Source organism: Anoplophora glabripennis, unplaced genomic scaffold (assembly GCF_000390285.2).
Source record: "Anoplophora glabripennis isolate ALB-LARVAE unplaced genomic scaffold, Agla_2.0 scaffold532, whole genome shotgun sequence".
Taxonomy (NCBI): Eukaryota; Metazoa; Arthropoda; class Insecta; order Coleoptera; family Cerambycidae; genus Anoplophora; species Anoplophora glabripennis.
The window spans coordinates 43,862-68,876 of NW_019416635.1; the positions used below are offsets into that span (position 1 = coordinate 43,862).

The window sequence follows — 25,015 nt, forward strand, 5'->3', positions numbered from 1 at the left end:
ATGGGAAATGAGTTTTTCTCGTAAACGGCTGCAGCAAATTGAGTTCTGTAAAAAGTATTTTATTTGGGCTGATTGATGCTTGAAATTGCGATGGATATGAAAGTTATAATTAAGCGACGCTGGGCGTCGCGACGCTTCAAGATTTTTTTTGTCAGAAGCATACCATTTTTATTTCAGAAATTGGAAGATCTATTGAATAGAAACACTTTTTCCAAATACCATTTTTTTTCATCTAAAACCATTCAAAAATTACAGACCAGTTTTTATGTGTTAAATTGGTCGATTGCCATGCAAAGAATGCATGGTTTTTTAAATTTCACTAAAGCAGGTAGGCTTTGAAAAAACAAAATTGGCTTATATTAATTGATGTCTGAAATTGTCAGTGTAATTTTAATTATTTCTATTAAAATAGTAAGTAATAAGAAATATATTTACACATTCAGAAAAAGTTGACATGCTTTTGTTATACGGAGAAGCCCAAAAAAATGCTTTAACTGCAAGAAGATTATACTTGGAAATTAACGTTGGGTTCTAACTTTAAAATCACGTATATTTTAATAAAATTTTGCTTTACTGTATAAGGCTCTATGATTTGATTTAAAAACTGATCTTTCACTATTATATGGTATCTAGAGACAGTGGCCCCCAACACATATTTTTTTATCATTGTCAGATGTGCTATCAAACTGAAAATATTATTTTTTAAACATTCTGTTTCTTTAAAATAAACAGTTTTATTATATTCTGTGTTATACACAGCAAAAGTTATTTTCAAGTATTTACAGGTGGTGTTGTTATTTTAGATGGTCCCACAGAAAAAAGTCTAGTGGATTTAGGTTGGGCGACCTAAGCGTCCATAAAACAGGTCCGCCTCGATCCACCTATGGATGATTGACGCACTAAAAATGAAGTGGTGTATAATCGTGTATGTAGCTAATTTTTAACATATGCCTTGTAAATATTTGTAAACTTTTAATTTGTTTATCTTAAGCTATTTTTTGATTTGGTAAAGTTAAATAAAGCAAATTCATCAACAGAAATTAAACTCTAGTTATAGCAGTCCTTGAACTAATGTAAAAAATCTATTGATCTCTCTTTTTTAAAGGAAAATAATACTTTCTGTTCGATGTTCGTTGTTAAGCTCATTGACAGAAAGCGCTTGATACATCTTACTGGAGGAGTAAATATAAATAATAAAACATTTTGTTCTCCACAGATCTTGAAACTTGAAAAAAAATTAAACCTGTTCCATTTTGGATGGTTAAAAGCAAAGTCCAACCATTTTCTAAATAAAATGGAATATTGCAATGTTAAATGTTGAGTAGGGTTTCAAAAACAAAGCAAATTAATTTAGGAATAAGAATTTGCAATACGTACAGTTTGTTTTAACAAATCGTTTCAAAAAAGTATCCTCCCCGGCGGGGAATCGAACCCCGGTCTCCCGCGTGACAGGCGGGGATACTTACCACTATACTACCGAGGACTTAATTTCTTAGTTTTTATATTAGATAACAGATGTAAAAATAACAGAATATTACTTTAAATAGTAGCCTTATTAATTAGTCAACATATCCGTAAATGAATTAGTACCAATTTTTGATATACTTATTTTAATAAAATAAAAAACTGTACACACCACCAGTACAATGATTTAATTAAAAAAAAAAGTCTCCCCGGCGGGGAATCGAACCCCGGTCTCCCGCGTGACAGGCGGGGATACTTACCACTATACTACCGAGGACTTAATTTCTCAGTTTTTACATTAGATAACAGATGTAAAAATAACAGAATATTACTTTAAATAGTAGCCTTATTAATTAGTCAACATATCCGTTAATGAATTAGTACCAATTTTTGATATACTTATTTTAATAAAATAAAAAACTGTACACACCACCAGTACAATGATTTAATTAAAAAAAAGTCTCCCCGGCGGGGAATCGAACCCCGGTCTCCCGCGTGACAGGCGGGGATACTTACCACTATACTACCGAGGATAAGAAACATTTGCTGTAAAAGACAATACTAATTTATGTTGGGAAAAAATTGCAATTTTATAGCGTTATACACCTAATATTTTCTTTTTAATAAGACGTGCAATTAAATATACTTCTTTATATCCACTTTATGCTTAATATTTGACGTACATTTATAAAAATACACAACTAAGAATTTTTCTGAAAAACTGCTAATCTGAGAGTTGCAGCTCTTGAGTTAAATCAATTTCACTCTCACCGATTTTATGTGTAAAAATGTTGGAAACTTACAAGGTAAACAATAACTATGAACTGTCTAAATTGTTAAATTTGGATCTGTCATACTCATATAAATATGTATTTAATATTGACTGACATTGTTGTGGGTTGCATTTCTATTGGTGATGAAAAATATATCTCACTGAATTACAGGTAGCAAATGTGTAATAAATCAATTAAAGAATGGGATTAGTTGTTACAATTATTTATAACAGCTAAGTGTTAGAATATATATGGGTGTATCTGTTTAATAATTGTCTACATCTATGATTATATCTTGTACGCGTATAGGTTCTTACCAAGATGAGTGACAACTATAGATCCCTTTGTATCTGTACATCCTGGCTGTTCTTGGCCACCATTAGGGAAAAAATCCACATGGCCAATAGGTTGCCATAATCCAAATCCATCAGTTATAAACTAAAATAAAAGTTTGGGTAAGATTTTACCATATTATATAAAAAAATGTTGGCACTTCTAAGGTTGAATTGAAGCATATACAATATTAATGGATAAGTAAGTAATATTATAGATTATTTTAATACACTTACAGGACTAGCATCCGTATGAATGACATCTACAAATTTTGCATCGCCTCTGTCAAGTTTTTTGTACTTTTCTCGTAAGTAGTTGTTTCTAAATAGCGGACTTGCGGCATCTAATCCTAAACCATAAAGATGATATATACATAAAATATAAATGCTGTTACCTATATCTAGGCATTTTAGGCAGAACATTTAAGTTCTAATATCGTTCGTAAATATTTTTCTATTTTTTTCTTCTTCATTTTAACTAAATCTAACCTAATTTAATATAAGCAGCTTATAAATTAATCTATTCCATAAATAAAAATAAAACCGTTGCAAATTAAAAAAAGTCCCCTCAGGCCAACCGTTTCCGAGATACTGGCTGATGAAGAGTTAAATGCACACCATATTTTCAAATTTTATAACTATTTACGGTGAAAATTTTTTAAATTTATTTTGGACTCACGTTTATAAGAAAAGAAGTCTTATTTTGACCTCAAAAATACGCCCCCAAATTCTTTGTACTGAATTTTGATTCAGCCTGTATAACTTACATATAAATAAACAAAGACCTGTCAGATTACTACTTAGGTTGCGGAAATCCTACTCAAACACCTACTATAAAAATTTATCACTGTAATGCTTTTATATCTATCACTAATAGGCATGATAACAGTAATCAAGAATCACTAAAATTATGTATTTATCTAATGAAATATGATTCATGGATTATAATAAACATATTTATTTTTATATTATGGGTGAGATTGATAATATATTTGATAAATTAAAACTACAAAATACAGCAAACTGCCATGATAGGTTGAACACCAATCAGAGCGAATTACGTCACATCTATGCAATTGTCATTTTGTGTCATTTGTACTTCGACAACATCCGCAGTATTTATCTTCGTTTAAATATCTTGTGTTTTCCAACTATCAGTTGCTTAGTTTTGTGTTACCAGTTTCTAAAAGAAGGAAAGAAAATAAAGCTCAACAACTGCGAGTTAATAAAATATCAAAAAGACTATGTTTGTGATCAAAAGTTTATCCATGCATAAATTGGTGCTGAAATACAAAGAACAGTCCTGCGACACATTTTTGAAAAGACTCGTATTGACTGATGAAGATGACATGAAAGTAGAAGAAGAGACAAGACCAACATCTGCAAGCTGTTTTTGGCATGAGCGTTTGAATTTAGTCAGTGCAAAACCAATGATGCAACTCTCATCACGTTAATAATGGGAAGAAAAATCTCAGACGCATCAGCCCTAAAACGCGATAAAATGTTGGAGGATGAAGTGGAAGGAAAACTGTAAGTACCAGTTTGGGGAAAAAAATTAAAAAATGTGGTATAATCCTTTGCAAAAACTATCCCACGATAGCAGGATCGCCTGATGGAATCTGTGAAGACAGTATTATTGAAATTAAATGTACCATGAATATGAAAAAATTATGCGGAAAAAGGAAAACCGACCCAGAAGTTTTTTGTGCAGATGGGAGCTACAAATGTATTTAACAGGTCTTCAAAAGAACTATTTTGGTGTAGCTGTATGTGTATTTTCATTTAACTAATGAATCTTACAACACAAAATATTAGCACCTTATAATACTGTTGACAAACATAGATGTGACGTTACGTAGACAACGGCAACCGTTTTTGCGTGAGATTAAGACTTAAAATTAAAATGTCAATATTTTTCTACTAAACCTTTTATTTTCTACAGAAATAAGATATTTTTTGGAAATAGTAGGTAAATACTTCCGAACATCATGGAACAACTTTTCAAAATCTGCCGTCATGCTTATTACCTATCTACTAACATAAAATGTGAAAAAAATTCGAAAACAAATGCGAAAACAAATTTCGTAAAAAAATCAGTTTTACTAAACTCATTTTAAGTTACTCGTTACTCATTCGTACTCAAAAGTTATATTCGTTTCGTAAAACTTTACTATTCTAAATTTTTGTTTAATATAATATTGTCTCATTTCAATGTGGCAAAATATCCTTTAAATAAAAAAGCCTATAACTAATCTGTAAATAAGTAAATACAGAGAAAAATATTACTTATCTTGAAGCAGTTTTTTTTTTTCAGAAATTCCAATTCGCTTGTATTAACCGTTTAGTGACTTTATCAGAATTAAACTTAAATTAGTATTTTTTTCACTCTCCGAAAATATACATACATACGTTAAATTCATAAGATCACTAGCTCGTTTCTACTACACTACAACAAACTTGACCATGCTGTTACATGCTGTTAACACATTTGTAGAACAAGAACTAGATTTCGTCCGCAACTTCTACCTCAGAATCGCAATCTCTAACCAAGAAGTGCGTAAACCAGTTATTACCCGTTATCCTTCCCACAAGGTAACCTTTAACTTTCAGCGCCTCGGAAGCGGTCCCGCACACGTGGGCTCCCAAAGAAAACCCAATCAAGTGCATGTCTCTCGGCTGCATGCCTTTCTCCACCATCAGCTCGAGCAGCATCCCCAGCTGTCTTCCTACTAACTCCGTGTTGGCTGCCGCGTTCGTGTACTGAGGCCCTCTGGCTCCCACGTGCCAGTCCATCACGACCACGTTGCAGTCGTACTGAAAAGATAACAAAAAAATTGATTTAATTTAACTATGAGTTTCAAATTTCATGTCTCAACTAAATTTGCAGGTTTCCATGGCGGTCGTCAATTTTTACAGAATTTCCGGGCTATGTTTTTTGACGTTTCGAAAGAATATCGCTCGAAAATGTATAACTATTTTTACTTTAATCTGACACGTAAGTTGTTAAGAAAAATAAGGGTGGTTAATTAGTACAAAGTATTGTTACCGAAATATCTCATTTGTATTAGGGAATGAAATTTGAATGAACGTATACAAGATATAACTATGAAAGTAGTTGATATATACAGGGTGTCTGCGAAAGGTTGGGAAATCTCGAAGCTGGAGATACTGGTGGCCAAAAATAAGTCGATTGAGCCAATGCTTTATGCAAATGTTGCTGGTTTCAAAGACAGAGCGTTCAATATTTGAATTTTATTTTGAAAGGACCACGCAACCAATATATGGGATTTTCGTTCACCGTCCAATTGGTTGCAACCAATTTTTTTTTATATAGTATTTGACCTTCTAATAAAAAGTTCTCACGGGCACAACGCCCAAAAAAGGCTCCTTGAAGGACTGGCTGTCGACGAGAGTTTGGATATACGAAAGATATGTTATTTCGCACAAGCTGTATCACCATAATTAATTATGGTAAATAGGGATATTTGTGGGCGCTGATTACAAATCCAAGGTCAGTTAACCTCCATCTTATTAGATTCAAGGTCATCTCAAGGCCAAATTGTGTAAAAACCATTAGAAAAATGTGAAATAGTATGTACATAGGTTTTTGAGGTCACTGAATACGAATATCGGGTTCGCTTAAGCCTACAAGATCATTTAGAGGTCATTCTAAGTAATTTCAAGGCCAAACTAACAATGATTCAGCGCACCTCAGAATTGAATTCAGCAACATTAGCCTTACCTTAATTGGCCGGGTTCCAGCCTTGCCTTAACTGGCCGGGCTTCAGCCTTGCCTTAATTGACCTTAATTTAGATGACCTTGAATCTGACATGATGGAGGTTAACTGACCTTGGATTTGTAATCAGCGCCCCCAAATACCCTTGTTTACCATAATCAAGTATGGTTATACAACTTGTGCGAAATAACATATCTACTATCGAAAAAAATTGGTTGCAACCAATTCGAATGGGAACCAAAATCCCATATAGTGGGTACGTCAATAATTTTGAAAACTGTTAAAATATGAAGAAAAAAATTGGCACTATTATGTTTTCTGACATGACAAATAAGAATTTATAACTAATTCTGGCGTTGCTTGTATAGGGCGTCAGTTATGCCCCATTCCTTTGAAAAATAGGGGAAACTTTTGTTTGTCTTTAGAATTACGGATATTGTGTATTGAAAATAAGAAATAACTCCATCGTTTCATAAAAAATGTTACTCTTACTCGTTTTCGATATATCCCTTGGTTAAATTAAAGGGAAAATAGAAATTGATCAAATCATTTGAATACCTGTGATTTGAAAGAACGTGTTCACGCAACTCCTGTGCCAAGTGAAGATGAGCTGCGGCAAAGGATTTTCCACCATAGCCATGAAATAAAAAATAAATGAAAAAATAATATTCAAATGATTTGGAGAGTACAGCTATCACTTTTTAGACGTGAGTGTATTAGACAACGCTCATTTTGAACAATATTTATAGGATTTAGTAATTTTCAGTATTTATATATTCAATTTTCAATTTTTTCTGTTTTGTTTGTTATTTTCTCTTTAAACGGTTATGTATAACTTTCCCTTTAAGTTGTTTATTAGAAAACTGTAAATAACTTGATTCATACATTAGTTGTCAAGTCGAATTAGTTTAATTTAAGGATTAAAAATTGCTTAAAAACGAAATGTATTGAAATTTGTATATGTAAATATCTCGATAACCAAGGGGTATATCGAAAACAAACAAGAGTAACTGTTTTATGAAACGAAGGACGTTATGTCATATTTTCAATACACAATATCCGTAATTATAAAGGCATTTCGAAAGAAAATTAAAAATGGCGTAAAGGGTTATTTAAAAGCAGAAAAAAACTACCCATCACTACTCGGACATCATACACTTCACCTGAAGATTCTGATGTGAAAAGGAGATAAGTCCATTTCTTTTCAAATGGGATTTCTGCGTGTATAGGTTTTAAAAAGCACTTTCGTCTGGTGCATATAGAATTTGTTGGTTCAACTAATGTTTTCATCGAAAATGCAGTTCTCCTCTTACAATTAGTTATGTTTATTTGTTGGAAAATACAAGAACATTCAAAATTGGAAATTACTAAAAATTATCGGTTTAACATATCCATGACTTGTAAATTACTGATCGCCGTCTCTAACATTCTTTTTTATTAATGAATTCATGTGCTTATTTAGTTCAACAACCTTCGGCTACGGCAACATGTGCCCATTCTATCAATAAAACTTGTGAAACATGGAATTTAAAAAGAAAATGCTTGTATACCTATAAGATAGTGTTTAGTTTAAACTATTATGAAAGTGACAGTCGTGACTCGTGAAGTGACCTTAACTGTTAATTAATTGTTATGTAATAGTGTTCATGAATTGAGTGTAGGTCAAATAAAAGCGGGTATAATAATAACTAACCCACGCTGTAGCTGCAAACGCTGTAACATTTTATTGTTGTTATATTTAATGAAATTTGTGTCTTAGGAACATATTTTACAGAAAATTATACTCACTACTTTTATCTAAATATTTGTCAATATGAATATTTCATTTCGATAAACAACTGGTATGTTTACATATTGCTTTGATATATTTGACTACATTTATACAGTTTTATTGATTTATTAGTTGTTTTTGTAATGTAAATAGAAGAGATTAAAAAATTAACCTCAATAGAACGAAAGATCTTGAAATCTATATCATTGTGCTCAAAGATACATTATGTGTCAAAATCTAATTTCATGGTATTAAGAAATGTTTTGCTCTGAAATGGGAGTCATTACCGTCTCTCCATCACCCCTCTCAGTCAATCATTCCATCAACTGACAACACGGTGTAAATGTAAAATTGCAAGAGTGTTGACATCATTATTCAAGTTCCTACCTATTGTAGCAGTCGGCCAACTTACCACTTAACATGGTTAGTTTACTTTTTATTCACTGTAATATACAATTGGATGTTGATATCAAGCGGTTTGTAAATAAAAAAGAAAGGAGTTCTTATTTAAATAATTGTTTTTTTGTTTGCTTTTTTATTTTTTTATATAATATTACGTAAAACCGTTATTTTTTTGTGTATGTAATAGTACATTATTTATTTTTTACAATAAAAACAGAGAGATGGGAAACACCGTATTAACAAAATGCTCACATGTACATTCAAAGGTCAATTAAATATTTAACGAAAAAGTCCAACTCCAAATCTATTTCAAGAAACTTAAATATTATTTTTCAAACGAATACAACGCTTACTAGAATAACTTTTTTAACGTATTTATAAAAATTATGTAGTGTATAGTGGAGTTTCCAGTGGTAAAATAAAGAAAAAAAGACTTCCGATACCGGGAATCGAACCCGAGCCTCCTGGGTGAAAGCCAGGTATCCTAGCCACTAGACCATATCGGATTATAACAGTTTGAGTTGAAGAAGATATTTACTGAAGTTTATTTTTTAAATAAATATATAATTTAATAAAATTACAATGAAATTTAATTTTTGAATACACTGAATTTAACTAATAGAAATCAACGATAAAATATTTATTAGGTATCCATTATTTTTACATACCTGATGTATGAAAAAGTTACTTGCAACAACAAAATTCACGACTGCAACCAAGTTTACTAAATTTTTTTAAAGGAAAACACTATGGGCAGGCCTGTTGTTTTTATTGATTTTCCAGAACCAGGCAATCTAAGTCTTATCTGTTTTAATATAGAGATATGTATCTTGTTGGCATAAAAACTCATATCTAAAATTATAATTAAAAAACGAAAACAAATAAATAATGTATGTTATTAAGTAGCTACATCTTATGGAAAGTAAAAATTTAAGATTGCATTTCACTTGGAGAAAGTGGTTTAGTGTATTAAACTGTTCCACAACGGAAATATTCCGTTTTCTTCATATTTTTATTATTAAAAGAGGAAGCCAGTTACTTTGTTCTAGAATAATTCCACACTTTTTGTTTTTAGAAGGTAGACCTTGATAATAAAAAAATGTTCACCTCAACCATTAAAATATGTAGTTTCAGGAAATATAGTTATTGAAATGATATTTATTATTCTCATTACTCAGTTTTTTAATAATCAGCTTATAGAGTATGTACAGGGTTATTCACAGACCATCAACCGTCTTATACTTTTTAATTCCGTAGTTAGAAAAAAATTATATAGATCAAAACTTTAGGAAATTTTCTTGCGATTTCAAAGCAGTGCTTAAATAACAATTGAGTGATACTCGAGCCAAACAAGTATTTTTTAAATAGAACACCCTGTGTATTTTTACATATTTGGTTAGAGCGCTTCCTTAGAATTACAGTTAGGTTTAATAGGTCGAATAATAAGAATTATATGACTAAAAAAGTTTGCCATAAGCTCAGTGTTGTATAAACAGATCATAGTTAATTAACATATTCTTTTGACCATAGTTTTCTTATCTGTTGCAAAGACAGATCGATAGTTAGTTACAGTTCATACGATATTTGTGGAAATAGAAAGAGACAGAAAGACATTGGCGGCATGGCACCCAGCCCGCCCCTACCGCGATAAATTGATACAGTACTTCCGATAACAGAACTTTATTGACTTATTCTCTTTTTGGAATTCTATCCCAACAAAGATTGTACGGACTGTAGGTAGATTGATGGATGTAGGTATAGGTAGACAGAGAGAGAGAGAGACAGAGAGAGAGAAAGAGAGAGAGGTGGTTAAATTGGATCAACATTGCATAACTTAGTTCGATCATTAATACTTGTATTGTTGCTTTGGGAGATTCTTTTTAAAATTCAGAATTTTTGGATTGGATTTTGTAATTTTTTTCAGATTTTTCAAAGAGCTCCATGAACATAGAAAATATTTTTTAATGTAATTTTCTTGCCAATGTAGAATCAGATATTCAGTGCGACGTTTCGTTTAGCAACTATCAGCAACTTCAATAATTTATTCACACATTGGTTTATGGCTCAGTGACGTTTTACATGCAATACTGGCAAAGACAAAATCTATTAGGTATATCCAAAATTAATTGGTAATGTAAAAACAAGAATAAAAATGTATAGAAAAAATGAAAAAATAATAGAAAAGTTTAAATAAGTAATCGATAGCCAATAAACAATAGTTCAATAGTTAAAGATACACTGGATATTTGAAATTCGACACCAGTCGACACAGTGGTCATAATTATTCTTGAAAGAATTGATGGATGGTGCAACAGCAACAGGTCAAAGAGATCATTTATCAGGTAAAATTCGATTATAGAAGAAAGCCAATTGTGGTTCTAAAATATTCTTCGAAGTGAAGAGAACTTTAAAAGGGCAACTATAATGTATCTAATATGTCTTCATAAAGGTCTCTAAATTATTCATTTGGTTAATCTTCTCTGATCAGATTTATGGAGATGCTCGTCACGAACAGAATGATGAAGTTAAATTATTTCATTATATTCCAGTTTTAGACGAATAAATGTCTTATACATACGAGTATATTCGACTGAAGGTGACTCAAAGGGTTTTTTTAACGTAAGTAGTGAGTTAAATAAGTTTTTTAAGAATACTAACTTGCTTGGATCAGCAAGTTATTAATAAAAATCATTTTGTTGATCGACTACTTAGACTTACAATTAGACATAGTCTTATTATAGATGTTGTGAGTTCTAATAAGGAGAACAAACACTTTGATTTATTGAGAGGAAGTAGTTAATCTGAACACCCTTTGTAGATAACCTGAGTAAAAGACCATCACTAAGTCTAAAATTTTAAAGTTTATGGAGCAGTCGTTTTGGAATTCTATCAAAAGCATTGAGGGAATCTAAATGTCTACTGGCAGGCGGTCCACCATTTAAGTCTAAGCAAGGAAGCAACTAAGTCAAATTGTACATGTTGATCCTGGGCAAAGAATAGAAAGTAAAGGGACAGTTAGTCTTATTACTACACGTAAGTTTAAACGCCTGCGCTAATTTACGGGCATTATGAGATTAGTTAGCTTTAGTTCTGTATCCACCTGGTTTTAAATGATTGTACAAAACAAATTTTGCGGTGTTTATAAAAATAATCCTAGGTAATATTTATTTAAGATAATTATGTGTGTCCTACAGTAAATTAGAAAGTGAATATATTCAACAAAATTCTAGTAGAGTTAAATTCAACACTTTAAATAAAGTCTATTGATAATATGTGACACAAATTGGCGTTAACCGTATTTGCCATATAAATTACAATCAACAGTTATATATTTAGTTGCAGTAATGGTTACACAATTGTATAAATTTTTAATATAATTTTTTCCGTTAATTACGGATAAAAGAAATCGAAACACAACAACTGTTGTTTTATATAGTCATACCAAACTTTTAGTCCTTTGTTTATAGAGAGTGTCTCACATTTAAATAGCAGGACTTCAGGAATCAGTAGAAGACCTCATTTTGAGTCTAAAAGTTCCTATATATATGGGTCCTAAAACGCTTCCTTTCTGAGATACAGGGTGTTCAATTTTATTTTTGTTTTATTTATTTATTTTTTAACTAAATAACCGCTGACAAAAAAAATCATCATGTTGCGGCGAAAGACTTAGTATTTGAGGGCAAATAATTTGACACAGAAAATCATCGCATATTAGTTCCAGTGGTGGAGATAGAGGGGTCTCTATGCATGTTTTTATAAAAAAAAAGTATAGCCGATTTGATATTTTGCAAATGTTTTCGAAAAATATGAAAGAGCATTCAATTCTACCCAGAAAAGGCCCTCTTGTCCAAAGTCGATAGGAGGTGGCGTTTTCAAGAAAAACCGAAACAAACAAACAAACAAAATTAATTTAACGAGATAAGATATCGTTACTACAATTTGAAACTGAACCAAATTATTCCATAAATTGAACTATTTATATTGAAATTAAATGTATTTTTTTCTTTTATTTTTCATCATTTGGGCATTCAATAACAATTCATTTCGATGGTTTTATTTGGTTTGGTTTTGAACATAATTAGTTCTATTTTTCTTCTAAAATATGTTTTTTTCAATTTGAAATCTCTCATAAACCAGCAAAAAGAACTCACCAACTTTCTATAAGCTTCTGATAGAACTAAGAAGCCCTTATCGTTCCATCTACCCATGTACCCATGCACCAACAGTTTTAGAGGCTTGGAAGAATTGAATGATGATTTTTCCAAAGATGCTCCGTTATCATCGTAGACCAAAACTTCTGGATGGGAAAAATTGATGTTTCTCGTGAATAAGTAGAACTTTGTATCTAGTATCTTCGGATCTTCTGGTACCTTTTGAAGTGGAGAATTTTTGTGGGGCAGATTAAAACAACCAACAATATCTGAAAGAAGCCGAAATATTATAGAAACCACAAATTATTTACAAATGTCAACTATGCGTTATCAGCTAATTTTAATAGGCATTTAAGAATACGGTCCCAGATTGATTTGTGATAGTGTGTTATGATTAATATGGAAAAAATTACCAATGAAGGAATGTCTAGTTTAGTTTTCGATTTGTTGGAAGTTGACAAAAAATCACGTCCTCTAAAATATACATATCTAAAGACGTTTGACGTAAGTGATGAAACTTGAGCTAAATAATTAACAGCAGGAGTCCACTGAATTCAGGTATAAATGCATCTACCAGAAGTCCTTTTGAAACCAAATCGCCTAGAGATATCTCTTCCACTACAACGGTGAATTAATTTTGAGATTATTTTAATTAAAGGGTTTATTGTGAAAAATTGTGTACATTATTATTTTTCAAAGTATTGTCCATCACTGGCCACTAGGTACATTTCCCTATCTTTCTGACAGCATACGGATTCCGTGTCGAAAGAACAACTCTTCTTTTGATGCTATCCACCAATCGATCCAGTCCATTGGATCGGAACAAGTAGTAATCCGATGGAGCAATATCTTGTGAATATGGCGGGTGGGGTAAAACATCCCATTTCAGCGTTTCTAAGTATTATTCGACTTCATAAGCAACATGTGGTAAAGCATGTTCATGTTGGAAAATTACTTTATCGTGCCTTTGCTCAAATTGCGGCCGTTTTTCCTTCAATGCACGGCTCAAACGCATCTATTGTGTTTGGTAGCGTTCACCAGTGATGATTTTAATCGGTTGAAGCATCTCATAGCACACAACACCAAGCTGACCCCACCAAATACAGGACATGGGCTTCAAACCATGAATATTCGGTCTTGCCGTCGATGTTTATACATGACAGTGAGGATACGATTCGGTTCCAATTCGTATGACGCCCAATTCCCTTGTTTTTCAATCTAACCGAGTGCATTTAAACCTTTGGAAATTGTTGTGCGATCAACATTCAACGATTCAGCAAGTTCATCTTGCGCTTGACATGAATATTGGTGGAATAATGTTTCCAATTCCTCATTTTCGAACTTTTTCGGTTTACCAGGGTGTTCTTTGTCGACTGTGTCGAAATCACTACTTCTAAAACATCGAAACCAATACTTACACATTTTATCGATGGAGTGTGTTCACCGTAAGTTTCACTCGATGACTTTCAGCAGCACTGTTCTTTGAATTAAACAAGAAAAGTAAAATTTCCCGCAAATACTGTTATGATGGCGCGTAATTCGACATTTTCTGAGCTGAGAAAAAATATGTTGTTTATACTTCAGCAAAATGACCTAATAAAATGTGAAGCTTAATGACAGAGCTTTCACATGAATATAGTTACGTAAGTGTCCGATGTGATAAAAAAAATTACGCCATCTATTGTAAATCTCTCAAAATTAATTCACAGTCCTAATAACATAACTTGCAAAAAATATTCATGGACTCGAGTTTCTAGAAAACAATTTTTAATACGCCCTAATCAAGAACATTCCGCAAAAATTATTTCACAAGATTTTAGAATATTTTTCGAGGTTACGCTCCTTGCTACTTCTAATAAAAAATTCATAAAGCAATGATCTTTCTGAACTTCTCTTTTACTTTTACTCTTTACTGAAGTGGTTGATAATAATTTCAAAGTAAGTTAAAGAACAATAATACGAAAATGAGCCGTTTTTTATAATAAAATGGAAGACAGAAATATTGCTAGGAGCTACAAACACCGCTCTTTAATTCGATAAACTGTTAGCCTAGGTCACTTTACGTTAAAAGTTTTCAGCACACTTTTTTTGGGAAACAAGCGTTTCCTGACATTTCTTCATAGAACTTTCTTTTCTTATTTTGACCACTTGAATTAGGTTCAGTCAATTTTGAAACACCCTGTATATAAAAAAATATCAACAACATTTTGACTTAGTTAAACTAAAAGTATGTAAGTATTTTATGTTTTTAATAAAAAAATATGTACACGATTGTGTCAACGTAAATAGAATACTTTTGAAGATACAGACAGAGGTAACAATCTCAAATGCCTATTTCCACACAATTCAATATTTTTATTTAGAAAAAAAACAATATAAGCTTTGAATTTCAAAGACGTCAGACCAATTACATATGATGGGTATACGAGTATGTATTTCTTAATATAAATTGTTTTTATAATTAATAAATAATAATTTTCTATGGTAATTTATTACCCAGATTAATTACATTTAATGATAGTATCATAACTAACTATTACTATAAAGCAGACCTCTTAAAAAAATGTATATTCAAGTCCCCCTTATCTTAAATCTGAGTATAATCAGAATTGGAGTAAATATGCTTTAATTTTAGTTGACTGTGGAAACTAATATGTTATTGTACATAATATTTAGCATCGATAGTGATAAAATTCAGCTTGCCCAAACAAAAAGTCGCGAAATGGTCATTTTCCAGCTTATTTTCCTAGCCTAAATAAAGACAAATACGTACCTACCTAATCGTACTATTATGTTTTATGTTTTATGTTTTATGTTTTAATATTAATGAAATAGATGTTCTTCGTTTAAATGCTTACCGAATATTTTGCAGAAACCTGATGCGTATTGAATATCATTAATCGAAAGCCCAACCTTCCTTTAATGTACTGTATGACATCAAAAATGATTTTGAAATTGATTTTTAGAATTATACCCATAAAATATAGTTTATAGTTATCGAAATTGATTAATAAATTAAGTAATGATCGTTTGAAAGCATGAAATGAAGTATACGAGTACTAAATTTGGTTTCGTGAATACATAAATATGTATTTACCATTTCACAATGTCGGCTTTTAGAAATTTATTTACGAAACAATACAAAATTAACCTTTTGCATTACTTATCTTTACGACTGAATAGGTACCTAGTTAATAGACAAATGCAGCGGCAGTTGGTAAAAATTGAAGTGGTCATATTTTTATAAAGCGTGGGACCCATACCATGTTTTAGGCGATAATCATTTCAAAGGCCGCTAAAAGAAATTTCGTGACGAAGAAATTTCCTGACGAAAAAATTTCGAATGATATTTACGAAATTAGAAATAGGAGCGTCCTTCTTGGGATTTCGAAATACATGCAAAATATGCATACTTCATAGTTTCACCTTAAATTTTAATTTGAAAAACATTCTGTTTTTGAAATGAAAGTACCTATTTATAAATTGTAACGACCATGTGTGATTAGGATTTTAATTTAAAGAAAGGAGGTCTTAAGATTATATACAACAATAGAATTAACTGGTACTGCAGTTACAAACAACCTGAATAGGAAGGTGTTATTACATACAGTCATACAATAAGCGGAGATTCGTTTTCCTGCTATAAAATTTCGCAACAAAAATGTGCGTGCATATTGTGCGACGTATATAATTGTACATAATTTCCGTCAACATTAAGTTTGGCAATTTCCTGGACTCTTCACCTTTTTAACACAATTGCAGAGGAGTTTTAATTATTATAGCAGGTAACTACATAATACGGAAATGTATTATAATATTCTTACTTCCCACAGACAAGCTGTTATCTGCATAGTCAACTACCAAAATTTTGTCAGATAAAATTCATTTTTTCCACAATACTCAAGGCACAAATGAGTAAGATTTTGGAGATAAACATATAAATATAAATATGCAGGGATGACAAACTACGCCCCTATGCGTCTTATATTTCTCATTCAAGGAACATAATGTTATCACTCCTTGCTAGGATTGCTGAGTGTATTTGAAAGAGACATCATATTGCAAATCGAATTTATATTCTTTTTCTCTCATTTTTAGACATTCGGTTATTTTTACTCAAATGACTCAATTTTTTAAACAGTCTAACGTATTTCGTTGAGTGGTAAATACTAATTTCTATGGTATTTCTCAATCCGCCATAATGGGATTCGCCATTTTGGATTTAAGAATTTCCAAATTAAAATTTTATATTCGCGATTGGCGACCTTGAAAACCAGTAACGAGTAACAAGTTTCTGCCATAATCTTCAAATATTGAATGTAAAAGTCCGCCATATTGGATCCGCCATCTTTTATTCAGGAATTTTTGGATTCGGATTCCAGATTCGTAATCAGCGACCGCAAAAACCCATGGTAACAAATTTTAAGCAAAACAATTGAATAGAAAGATGTGTGCATGCCTTAAAGAGAAAAGTGAGACCTGACCCTGGTTGTAGGCGGTTTCTAGGCCTTTGGGGTTTAGTTATATTGTTTTGGTATATCGTCTATCAACCTACCTACATTTGGTAGTATAAAATACAAGGCTATGATTTTTCACGTTGTTTTACACTAACATTCGATTTGATCTTGGACGTAGAATTAACCCCCTCGTAGGGATGGTTGTGGATTTAATTTGCATATACTTCTTTTCAATGCTCAAAATATATTTTTATCAAAGTATTTACAAATTGTTATTTTTCATTAGATACAAAGTTTACCTTGTCCTCACTATTTCACCCAATTTTAGGGGATATTTTAGCATTTTACTAGTGACCTAGTATATCGATTTTTGGGCTATGGATTCGGATTCTGCATCAAAAAATGCACAAAATCTGTACTCGTGTCTCTAGTAGAGAACTTTTTTTGTGTGGATGAGTTATAATACTTGTTTATGAGTTTTTTATATTTAAGTATAACTATTTAGTAATTACTTTCATAATTGACCAAAAAAATAAAAGCAATCATAAGCAGATGGCATTAAATATACAGGGTGATTCATTAATAATTGTACATACGCTAGCTGGATAATCCTGGGCTGAAAATATGAAGAATTTACACATAACACTTAGATAAAATATGGCTCTTACGGAGTTACAGGGTGTTTTATTTTAAATGACTTAAATGATAATAAACTCAACTGTAAAACCTAATTCAACTAAAGCAATGCAATTCCATGACAGAAGACACCGACTTGAATAATAATAATGTGACGAATAAATTACATAATAAAATAAAAATGATTTGTGCAGCTCTATGTTTAACTTTAAAAATCTCGAGAAACAATGACTATACCACTATGAAAGATTTGTAAGTTAATTTTAGTAGTATTAAAGAATTGTAAAATTATACCAAAATAAAAATTCCGCCAGTGGCGTAGAAGTTAGGAATAGGAAACTGCCCTCTTCCCCTGTCGTACGCCTCTGGTAGTAGCCATGCACGATTTTGTAGCATTTTTTAATATGTTCTAAAGTATCTAAACTTTGTACCAAGTATGATAGGAACATATCAAACAGAGTTAAAGTAAAATCATTTAAGATTTTTTAAATAAAACACCTTGTACCCAACTCCTGTAAGGAGCCATATTTTATCTAAGCGTTATATGTCAATTTTTCATATTTTCAGTCCAGGATTATCCAGTTAGCGTATGTACAATTATTAATGAATTTACCCTTTATACATAATTTGAACAGAGATTTTGTCGTCTAAGGTAACATTTAAATCACCTTGAATTGATACGCTATTTGAGTGAAATGAGCATTTAAATGCAATATTTAATTAATATTATATTTTTATATTATCAGATAGTTTGCAGTACCTATACTTATTTTACAAGGTAACTTATAAATTAGTCCTTTTCTTGTATTTTTAAACTAAACAGGTAACTACCAAGTAGGACAAGGTGTACTTAAAAGTATGCGCAACAGTAAACGGATTTATGCAACCTAAGCATATTTACATATCTAGTGTACACAAATTTTGAACCAATTTGAACTGAATAATTTTCATATTTAATACCTACATAATGCAATTTGGTATTTAGGTTTCGCAACAAATTTGACAGATATTGAAAAATTAAAAATATCTCTCACGTAATTTGCTGATCCCACAAAATGCAGATATCTTAATTAAAAATCATAATTTTAATCTCCCACTCTGTTTAGTAATAGAGAGTAATTAGGTATACATCAAAATATCATTTTAATTAGAGCATATCGTCGTCAGTTCCGTAACACAACATCTAATAGTATTTTTTTGTAAGTGAATCAAGCTTTTTTGACAAAATTAGCAATTATGTGTTTTTATAATACAAGGTCTATTCAGAAAATAACCGAATTTTATTTTTTAAACTTATTTATTAATTTTATACATTATGCACGAAACTGACGTGTTTTTTTTGAGTTGTGGAGGTTTGTCAATCCACTGTGATAATTGAACTTTTGTTTCAATGTCGTAGCCGTAAACCAAGCTTTCGTCTCCCATTTATGATTCCTCAAATGAATGTTTCATCGTCAATGGATTGTTCAAGGAGCTGCCGACAAACGTACACACGATTTTCTTTCTATTGTTCGGTCAACAAACGAGGAACAAATTTTGTTGCAACTCGATGCATGTTCAATTGTTCAGTCAAAATTTCATGGCATGACTCAACTGAGATACTAACCTCTTCTGTAATTTGTCTGGCAGTGAATCGGCGATTTGCACGCACCAGATGTTTGACTTTCTGAAGTCGAAGGTCTTTCTGGTCGAGGATCATCTTCAACTGACTGACAACCACTTATAAATCGTGAAAACCAATCACAACCCCAAACATCAACTCCGTAAGCTTGTTTCAAAAGTTAAAATGTTTCCGTGAATGTTTCCACCAGTTCCAGGCAAAATTTTACGTTGCACTCAGATAGCAATATCATGAAAACTAATTTCCTATCAACAATCCAAGAACATGTGGTTTCAGAGATGCGCAACGCAATTCTGCCAACATTTCTATACATTAGTTTTTAATAAAATTCTTTATTATTACCGTTGAGAGAGCGTTTATTTCTTGCTGTACAGAGAAAGCAACCCTCACGCATATCATTAAATATCTCCATTAGCGCGTAATTCAAAAAATTTCCTTATTTCCTGAACAAACCTCGTATATAAATAATGAGGCAATTTATAAATCGTCTAGTGAAAAATTTTCCACTCTAATAAACAGTTTAATAGACACTTGATTAAGCAACGTAAAGAAAACTACGGTTAAATTCAGATGTTGCATTTGTCTCGATAATGAAAATATTGACGACCTCTAAAATCTGTACTTTTAATTTAACGGTCTTGTTCATGTTTTAAAATATTATGAGGATGAAAGTTAAAATACCTACCCACATACAAGGTGTTCCGTATTGTTATTTTCAAATTTTGGCAGCATATAAAGCAGGCTGAATTCTACGACTAAAAAACACAAAAATGAAGGAAAATCTTTATTGGAAAGTTACAGGGCTATGCAATTATGAAGAGTAAATAAATAGATTTAATTTTGTAAACCAAGTAAAAAATTATCTTATTTCACAAATATTTTGTTAAATATATTTTCAAAATGTAGTAGGGCAAAGTCTACGACTTACGTACATATTAAAACTAATATAGGTACCTAACCTACCTACCTAAACTGTATATACTACAACGATTTAGTCAATTTTGTAATTATCTAAAAAGTTAATAAGTAAAATAATCTGTCAAACTGTTAGAAAATAGTACAATAGCTGATAAATAAAAAATTTCATTGTTACTTAGTCGAAATTTTAAGAAATAATATTAATTTGGGTAGGCGGAAATAGTAAATATGTTATTAGTGTTTTTATTTACATTGATGTTATGTTACTGAAAATAATACACTTACTTTATATAGGTACTCTTAAATATTTGAATTATATTTTTTTGTTTACTGCATACTTCGTCCAATATAGTGCAAGTGCGATAAGTAGGGTAATTTTTGCATTTTAAAAGGGATATCTGAGCATATAGTTTCCTAAATAATATAAATGAGATATTAGAACAGTATACATACCTACTAGTTTTCGATGCATAACTACTACATACTAGTACCTATACTAGAGTATACTAAAATGTAGATGTAGATTTTTTAAAGAAATTATGTCTGTTTGAGAAATGGACGTTGAATGAGTAAGGATACCTATAATTGCTTCAGAATGGCATTTTAGAGGAGGTGCCATTGAATTTGCTGTCCATCACATTGTAGTGAATCAAAAAGATGAGTTCAGAGAGTGAATTCACCACCGAATACGAATGCAATAAATAATACACAAGGGATTATGTATATTTAGAATTTACGTTTCGCCGATGTAGACATACCTATTGTTTTGAATTCCAAGTTAATACGAGACATTATAATAATATTAATTTAAAATTTATTTCCTATCTTTAAGAAAGAAAATTTCATATCAGAAGAACGGTCTCCCATTCAACTGAGATTTTCGGTAAAACGATACACTATACCTATTTTCAACAAGTATGCGGTTTTTTTATATATAGAATTGTCCACGGAATCTAAAAATGAATCCTAAATGATTATTAGGTCATTGGTATAGAAGTTGGCTTAAGGGCCCCATATTCTTTAAATAGTGTTTTCCGCAAAGACAAATAATTTCAAACATTTAATAACTGAATAATCTAAAGCTTATCAAATAATAGGAATGTTATGTCATGCCACCTGAGTATTTTCAAAGACGCCGCAGTAAAACGAATAAACAGGTGCAAAAAACGATCAAACCATCAAGGTTTTAGGTACTGAAATCTACTGAATACTAACTTTTTTATATATAATTCCACATGTAAATATTCTTATAACATTTACTTGCTTAGTCCTACATATAAAATTGTTTACTTTTATTTATGAGTACGTGAAAATAATTCTTAAAATGTGGGGTTAGAATAACAGCAAACGCATGTTTTACAAACCCTTTTTTTTAGTTATTATTTTATTTGAGTAAATTTAAATGGTAACAATGAATAAACAAAATATCAAGGATTTTATTTTTGTGCTTACTTTTGTTCTACACGTTTTACTTTTAAAGATTTCAGTACCTAAAAACGCCAGAAATTTGACTATTTCTCGGCCAGGAATATGGCCACCTTAAATAAATCTCGCTTTGCCACCCATTCCTCCGCCACTGACCTACAAAAATTTGTAAATTTTACAGTAAATTATGCACATGTGTAAATGTTAACACCACACCAAATTTGAATCAATTTATTATAAACATACAATACGGCCCTGTTCAATGGAAATAGTGAGACTTCTGAATTATTTATCGAGTTCTATTTGTACTTAACGTTTGATTCACCCGAACTGAAATACCCTATATACAGCATGTGGTGGCTCATTTTTCAATTAAAATAAAACAACCTTTTTTTCTTATAAACCACGCTAAGAACTAAATACACTTATCTAATTTGTAAAATAGTCAGTAGCGCCGAAATTTTTGAGGTTTTCGAACGACAGAGCCTCCCATTATCTTCGGCTCTGATTGACAGATTTGTATACGAGTTCAGTGAATTTTTGCCCATTATTATACAAGTTATTAGTCCATGTTCCATCTATGTACACTGAACATCTCAAGAGATATTTAAATAAGTATGATATTTCTTTTTTACAATCAATATCTTTTAACTTGAACACCCTGTGTCTCGAAAACTAAACATTTCTCCATCTATGTCTATTAGACTTTAATTTTATTTCGAAGAATTATATCACCATGTTAAGGATTGTGACAGCATATTTTCTGTCCAAATATATTACTTTTCATGACCTCAGTTAGTTCGGGTATTTAGTAGATAAAATGTAGATACACCAATAGGCTATTGATTATAGTGCTATTAAATTAGAGGGTGAAAATTGGAAATAGGAGTGAAAATGCACCCCTTTAAGTTTTTTAATTGTAGCTCGAAAACTAAGCAAAATTTCGCTATAGAGAATTGAATTTCCCATCGAAATGGCTCATTTAAAAAATTTAAAAGGAAAATTTTATGCAAAAAATCGTTAGTAAACAATTTGAAATTTTTTTTCTTTCTTTTTTGACTAATTTATGTTAAAAACGATGATAATCTAAAAAATATTTAAGTTTAACCGGTTATAACTCAGTCAATATTAGTCCAAAAACTTTTTAAAACGCATCATTTGGGAATCTCATCTAGTTTTTTTGTACAGCAATTTTTTTTGCCTACTTCTACTAAAAAAAATAGAGTCAAAAATTTGAAAAAAATAAAAAAATCTTCTTTTTTTACTTATTTAAAGTAGTTTATTAACGATTTCTTGAATAAAAATAAATGTCATTTCGATGAGAAATTCAATTATGTACAAAATTTTTCCTATGAACTATACCGAAATTTTGCTTCGTTTTCGTGCTATATTTAAAACACTGATGCAAAAGTGCATTTTCACCCCTATGTTCAATTTCAACCCTCTAATTTCATAGCACCCAGCGGATTTTTCAATTTTAATGACCCTTCGAACAAGTCATGTGATGAAAATCCTTGAACAAATCCTCCCTTTTTTACAAAAATTAAAACGTATAAGAGTAAACACGACGAAAATCGAAAAATTGGCTAAGTTTGAGCGGCCATATATCAGTCAATTTTCGTCCAAAAAGACTGTACAACCTCTTTTTTTTTGAAGGAAATTTTATCTATTTTTTTTATGAAGCAATGCCCATACCTATCTTTACTTAAAAAAAAACTAAAGGCAAAAAAGTAAAAATAATCTAAAAATCGAATATTTAGCTTTTTTTCAAATTGTTTATTAACGATTTTTTGCATAAAATTTTTTTGTTTTAAATTTTTTAAATACCTGCACCATTTCGATGGAAAATTCAATTCTTTAAATAATTTTTCCTATGAACTATAGCGAAATTTACTTCGTTTTCGAGCTACAATTAAAAAACTGAAAGGGGTGCATTTTCACCCCTATCTCCAATTTCCACCCTCTAATTTAATAGCACTACGCGATTTTTTCATCTAAAATGACCCTTTGAATGATTCATGCAATAAAATTGCTTGAACGTCATAGTTCCTTTTAACCCTGTTTTTTTTTACCTATAATTATTTGGTCCAAAACTCAAAAAGTATTACCCTCCAGTGCCAGGGATGTAAGCGAAGATGACATAAATATAACAATATAAAAAAAATATTAACATTATTAATTAGAAAATTAAAAGGGATCTCATTTCATGATACTGGGCGGTAAGTTCTTCGATTCTTTCACAATACCTATTTTACAGTTTTCGAGTAAATTTGATTCTCTTACATATTTATTTTGCGCCGTTACTAACAAATTAGTACCTACCTAAGTGTCTATTATTGAATGAAACTTGCTGAAATCATTAGTTTAACTTATTTGGTCATTAACAAAAGCACAAAAAGATAAATGTAACACTTCTTCGCTAACTATGAAAATGAAACATTTTATATGTCCACTTTGACTAAAAGCTAACGTCTGAGCACTAAAATTAGACTACACCCTGTAGATTGCATTTTCATAATGTTCCTTTCATAAAATAGCAATCTCGCAAAAAATGTAACGAAAACAAGAGTCCCACGTAATTGATTTAGCTGACCGAATTGTGGTATAAACAAATAATTTTTTATGAGAGTTTATATAAATATTCAAGATTTAACAGTAACTACTTTTCAATAAACCGCAAATTTACTTACCGTAGCAGATCAGCTGAGTGTTCCTTTCACGGACTTGATCCAATCTTTCCTTTAACCTATTCCTGAGTTTCATTGCCGCCTTCATGGGGAACCTTCTAAATCTAGTATTCTGCAAGATTTGTCCAAAACAGGTAGACGCTGGTACCGCCAGCAACACTAAACAATTTATTATTAACATTTCTCGACGTTAGATTCTCAGCCGTAAGAATTTTTAGTGATAACGGAATTATAAACATAGCTTCATGGGTTTTTTGAGGTAATGTGGATTCGGTTCGTGAACACGTCCGACTGAGCATATTCAAAGGCCGGCTGAAAAGTGAACTCCTACCACTTTCACTTTCGCGGGAAAGTGTTATCGAAGCAGTGGCCTGCTTATTGGCATCAAATGGGTACGCGTAGTGTCATCGTATTTATTTGCTTTTACGTTGTTTGGGTGACAGAATATGGATTTCGTAATGTTAATGTCCGTGCAACCTGTCGATATGAAAATTGGGCCAATTTTATGCCAGTCCAGTGCCAAGTCCAGTTGTCCAGTTCGCATTATTCCGATTTTGTTTATACAATTTAACATTTTTTATGTTTTATCTGTTATAATATCACATTTGATTAGTAAAATTCACACCTCTACTAAAGTATTT

General features: G+C 31.2%; 1 protein-coding gene and 4 non-coding genes across 6 annotated transcripts in view; all 5 read right to left on the minus strand.

The window, feature by feature from the left end:
- The window catches only part of LOC108914461 (pancreatic lipase-related protein 2-like), a 33,368-nt gene extending 8,720 nt beyond the window's left edge, over nt 1–24,648 (minus strand). For both annotated transcript variants that reach the window (XM_018720288.1, XM_018720289.1), the window contains exons 1-5: nt 24,378–24,648; nt 12,631–12,899; nt 5,143–5,383; nt 2,807–2,919; nt 2,555–2,675 (exon numbers count right to left, since the gene is read on the minus strand). In XM_018720288.1, coding sequence (XP_018575804.1) covers nt 2,555–2,675; nt 2,807–2,919; nt 5,143–5,383; nt 12,631–12,899; nt 24,378–24,555 — 922 coding nt within the window. In that variant the 5' untranslated portion in view covers nt 24,556–24,648. The remainder of the gene's footprint in view (nt 1–2,554; nt 2,676–2,806; nt 2,920–5,142; nt 5,384–12,630; nt 12,900–24,377) is intronic.
- Trnad-guc lies at nt 1,412–1,483 on the minus strand. The gene has a single exon. It is a non-coding gene; the product is annotated as a tRNA-Asp (tRNA).
- Trnad-guc lies at nt 1,670–1,741 on the minus strand. Its single transcript has one exon. It is a non-coding gene; the product is annotated as a tRNA-Asp (tRNA).
- On the minus strand, nt 1,926–1,997 carry Trnad-guc. Its single transcript has one exon. It is a non-coding gene; the product is annotated as a tRNA-Asp (tRNA).
- Trnae-uuc lies at nt 8,914–8,985 on the minus strand. Its single transcript has one exon. It is a non-coding gene; the product is annotated as a tRNA-Glu (tRNA).
- Nucleotides 24,649–25,015: the final 367 nt, after the last annotated feature.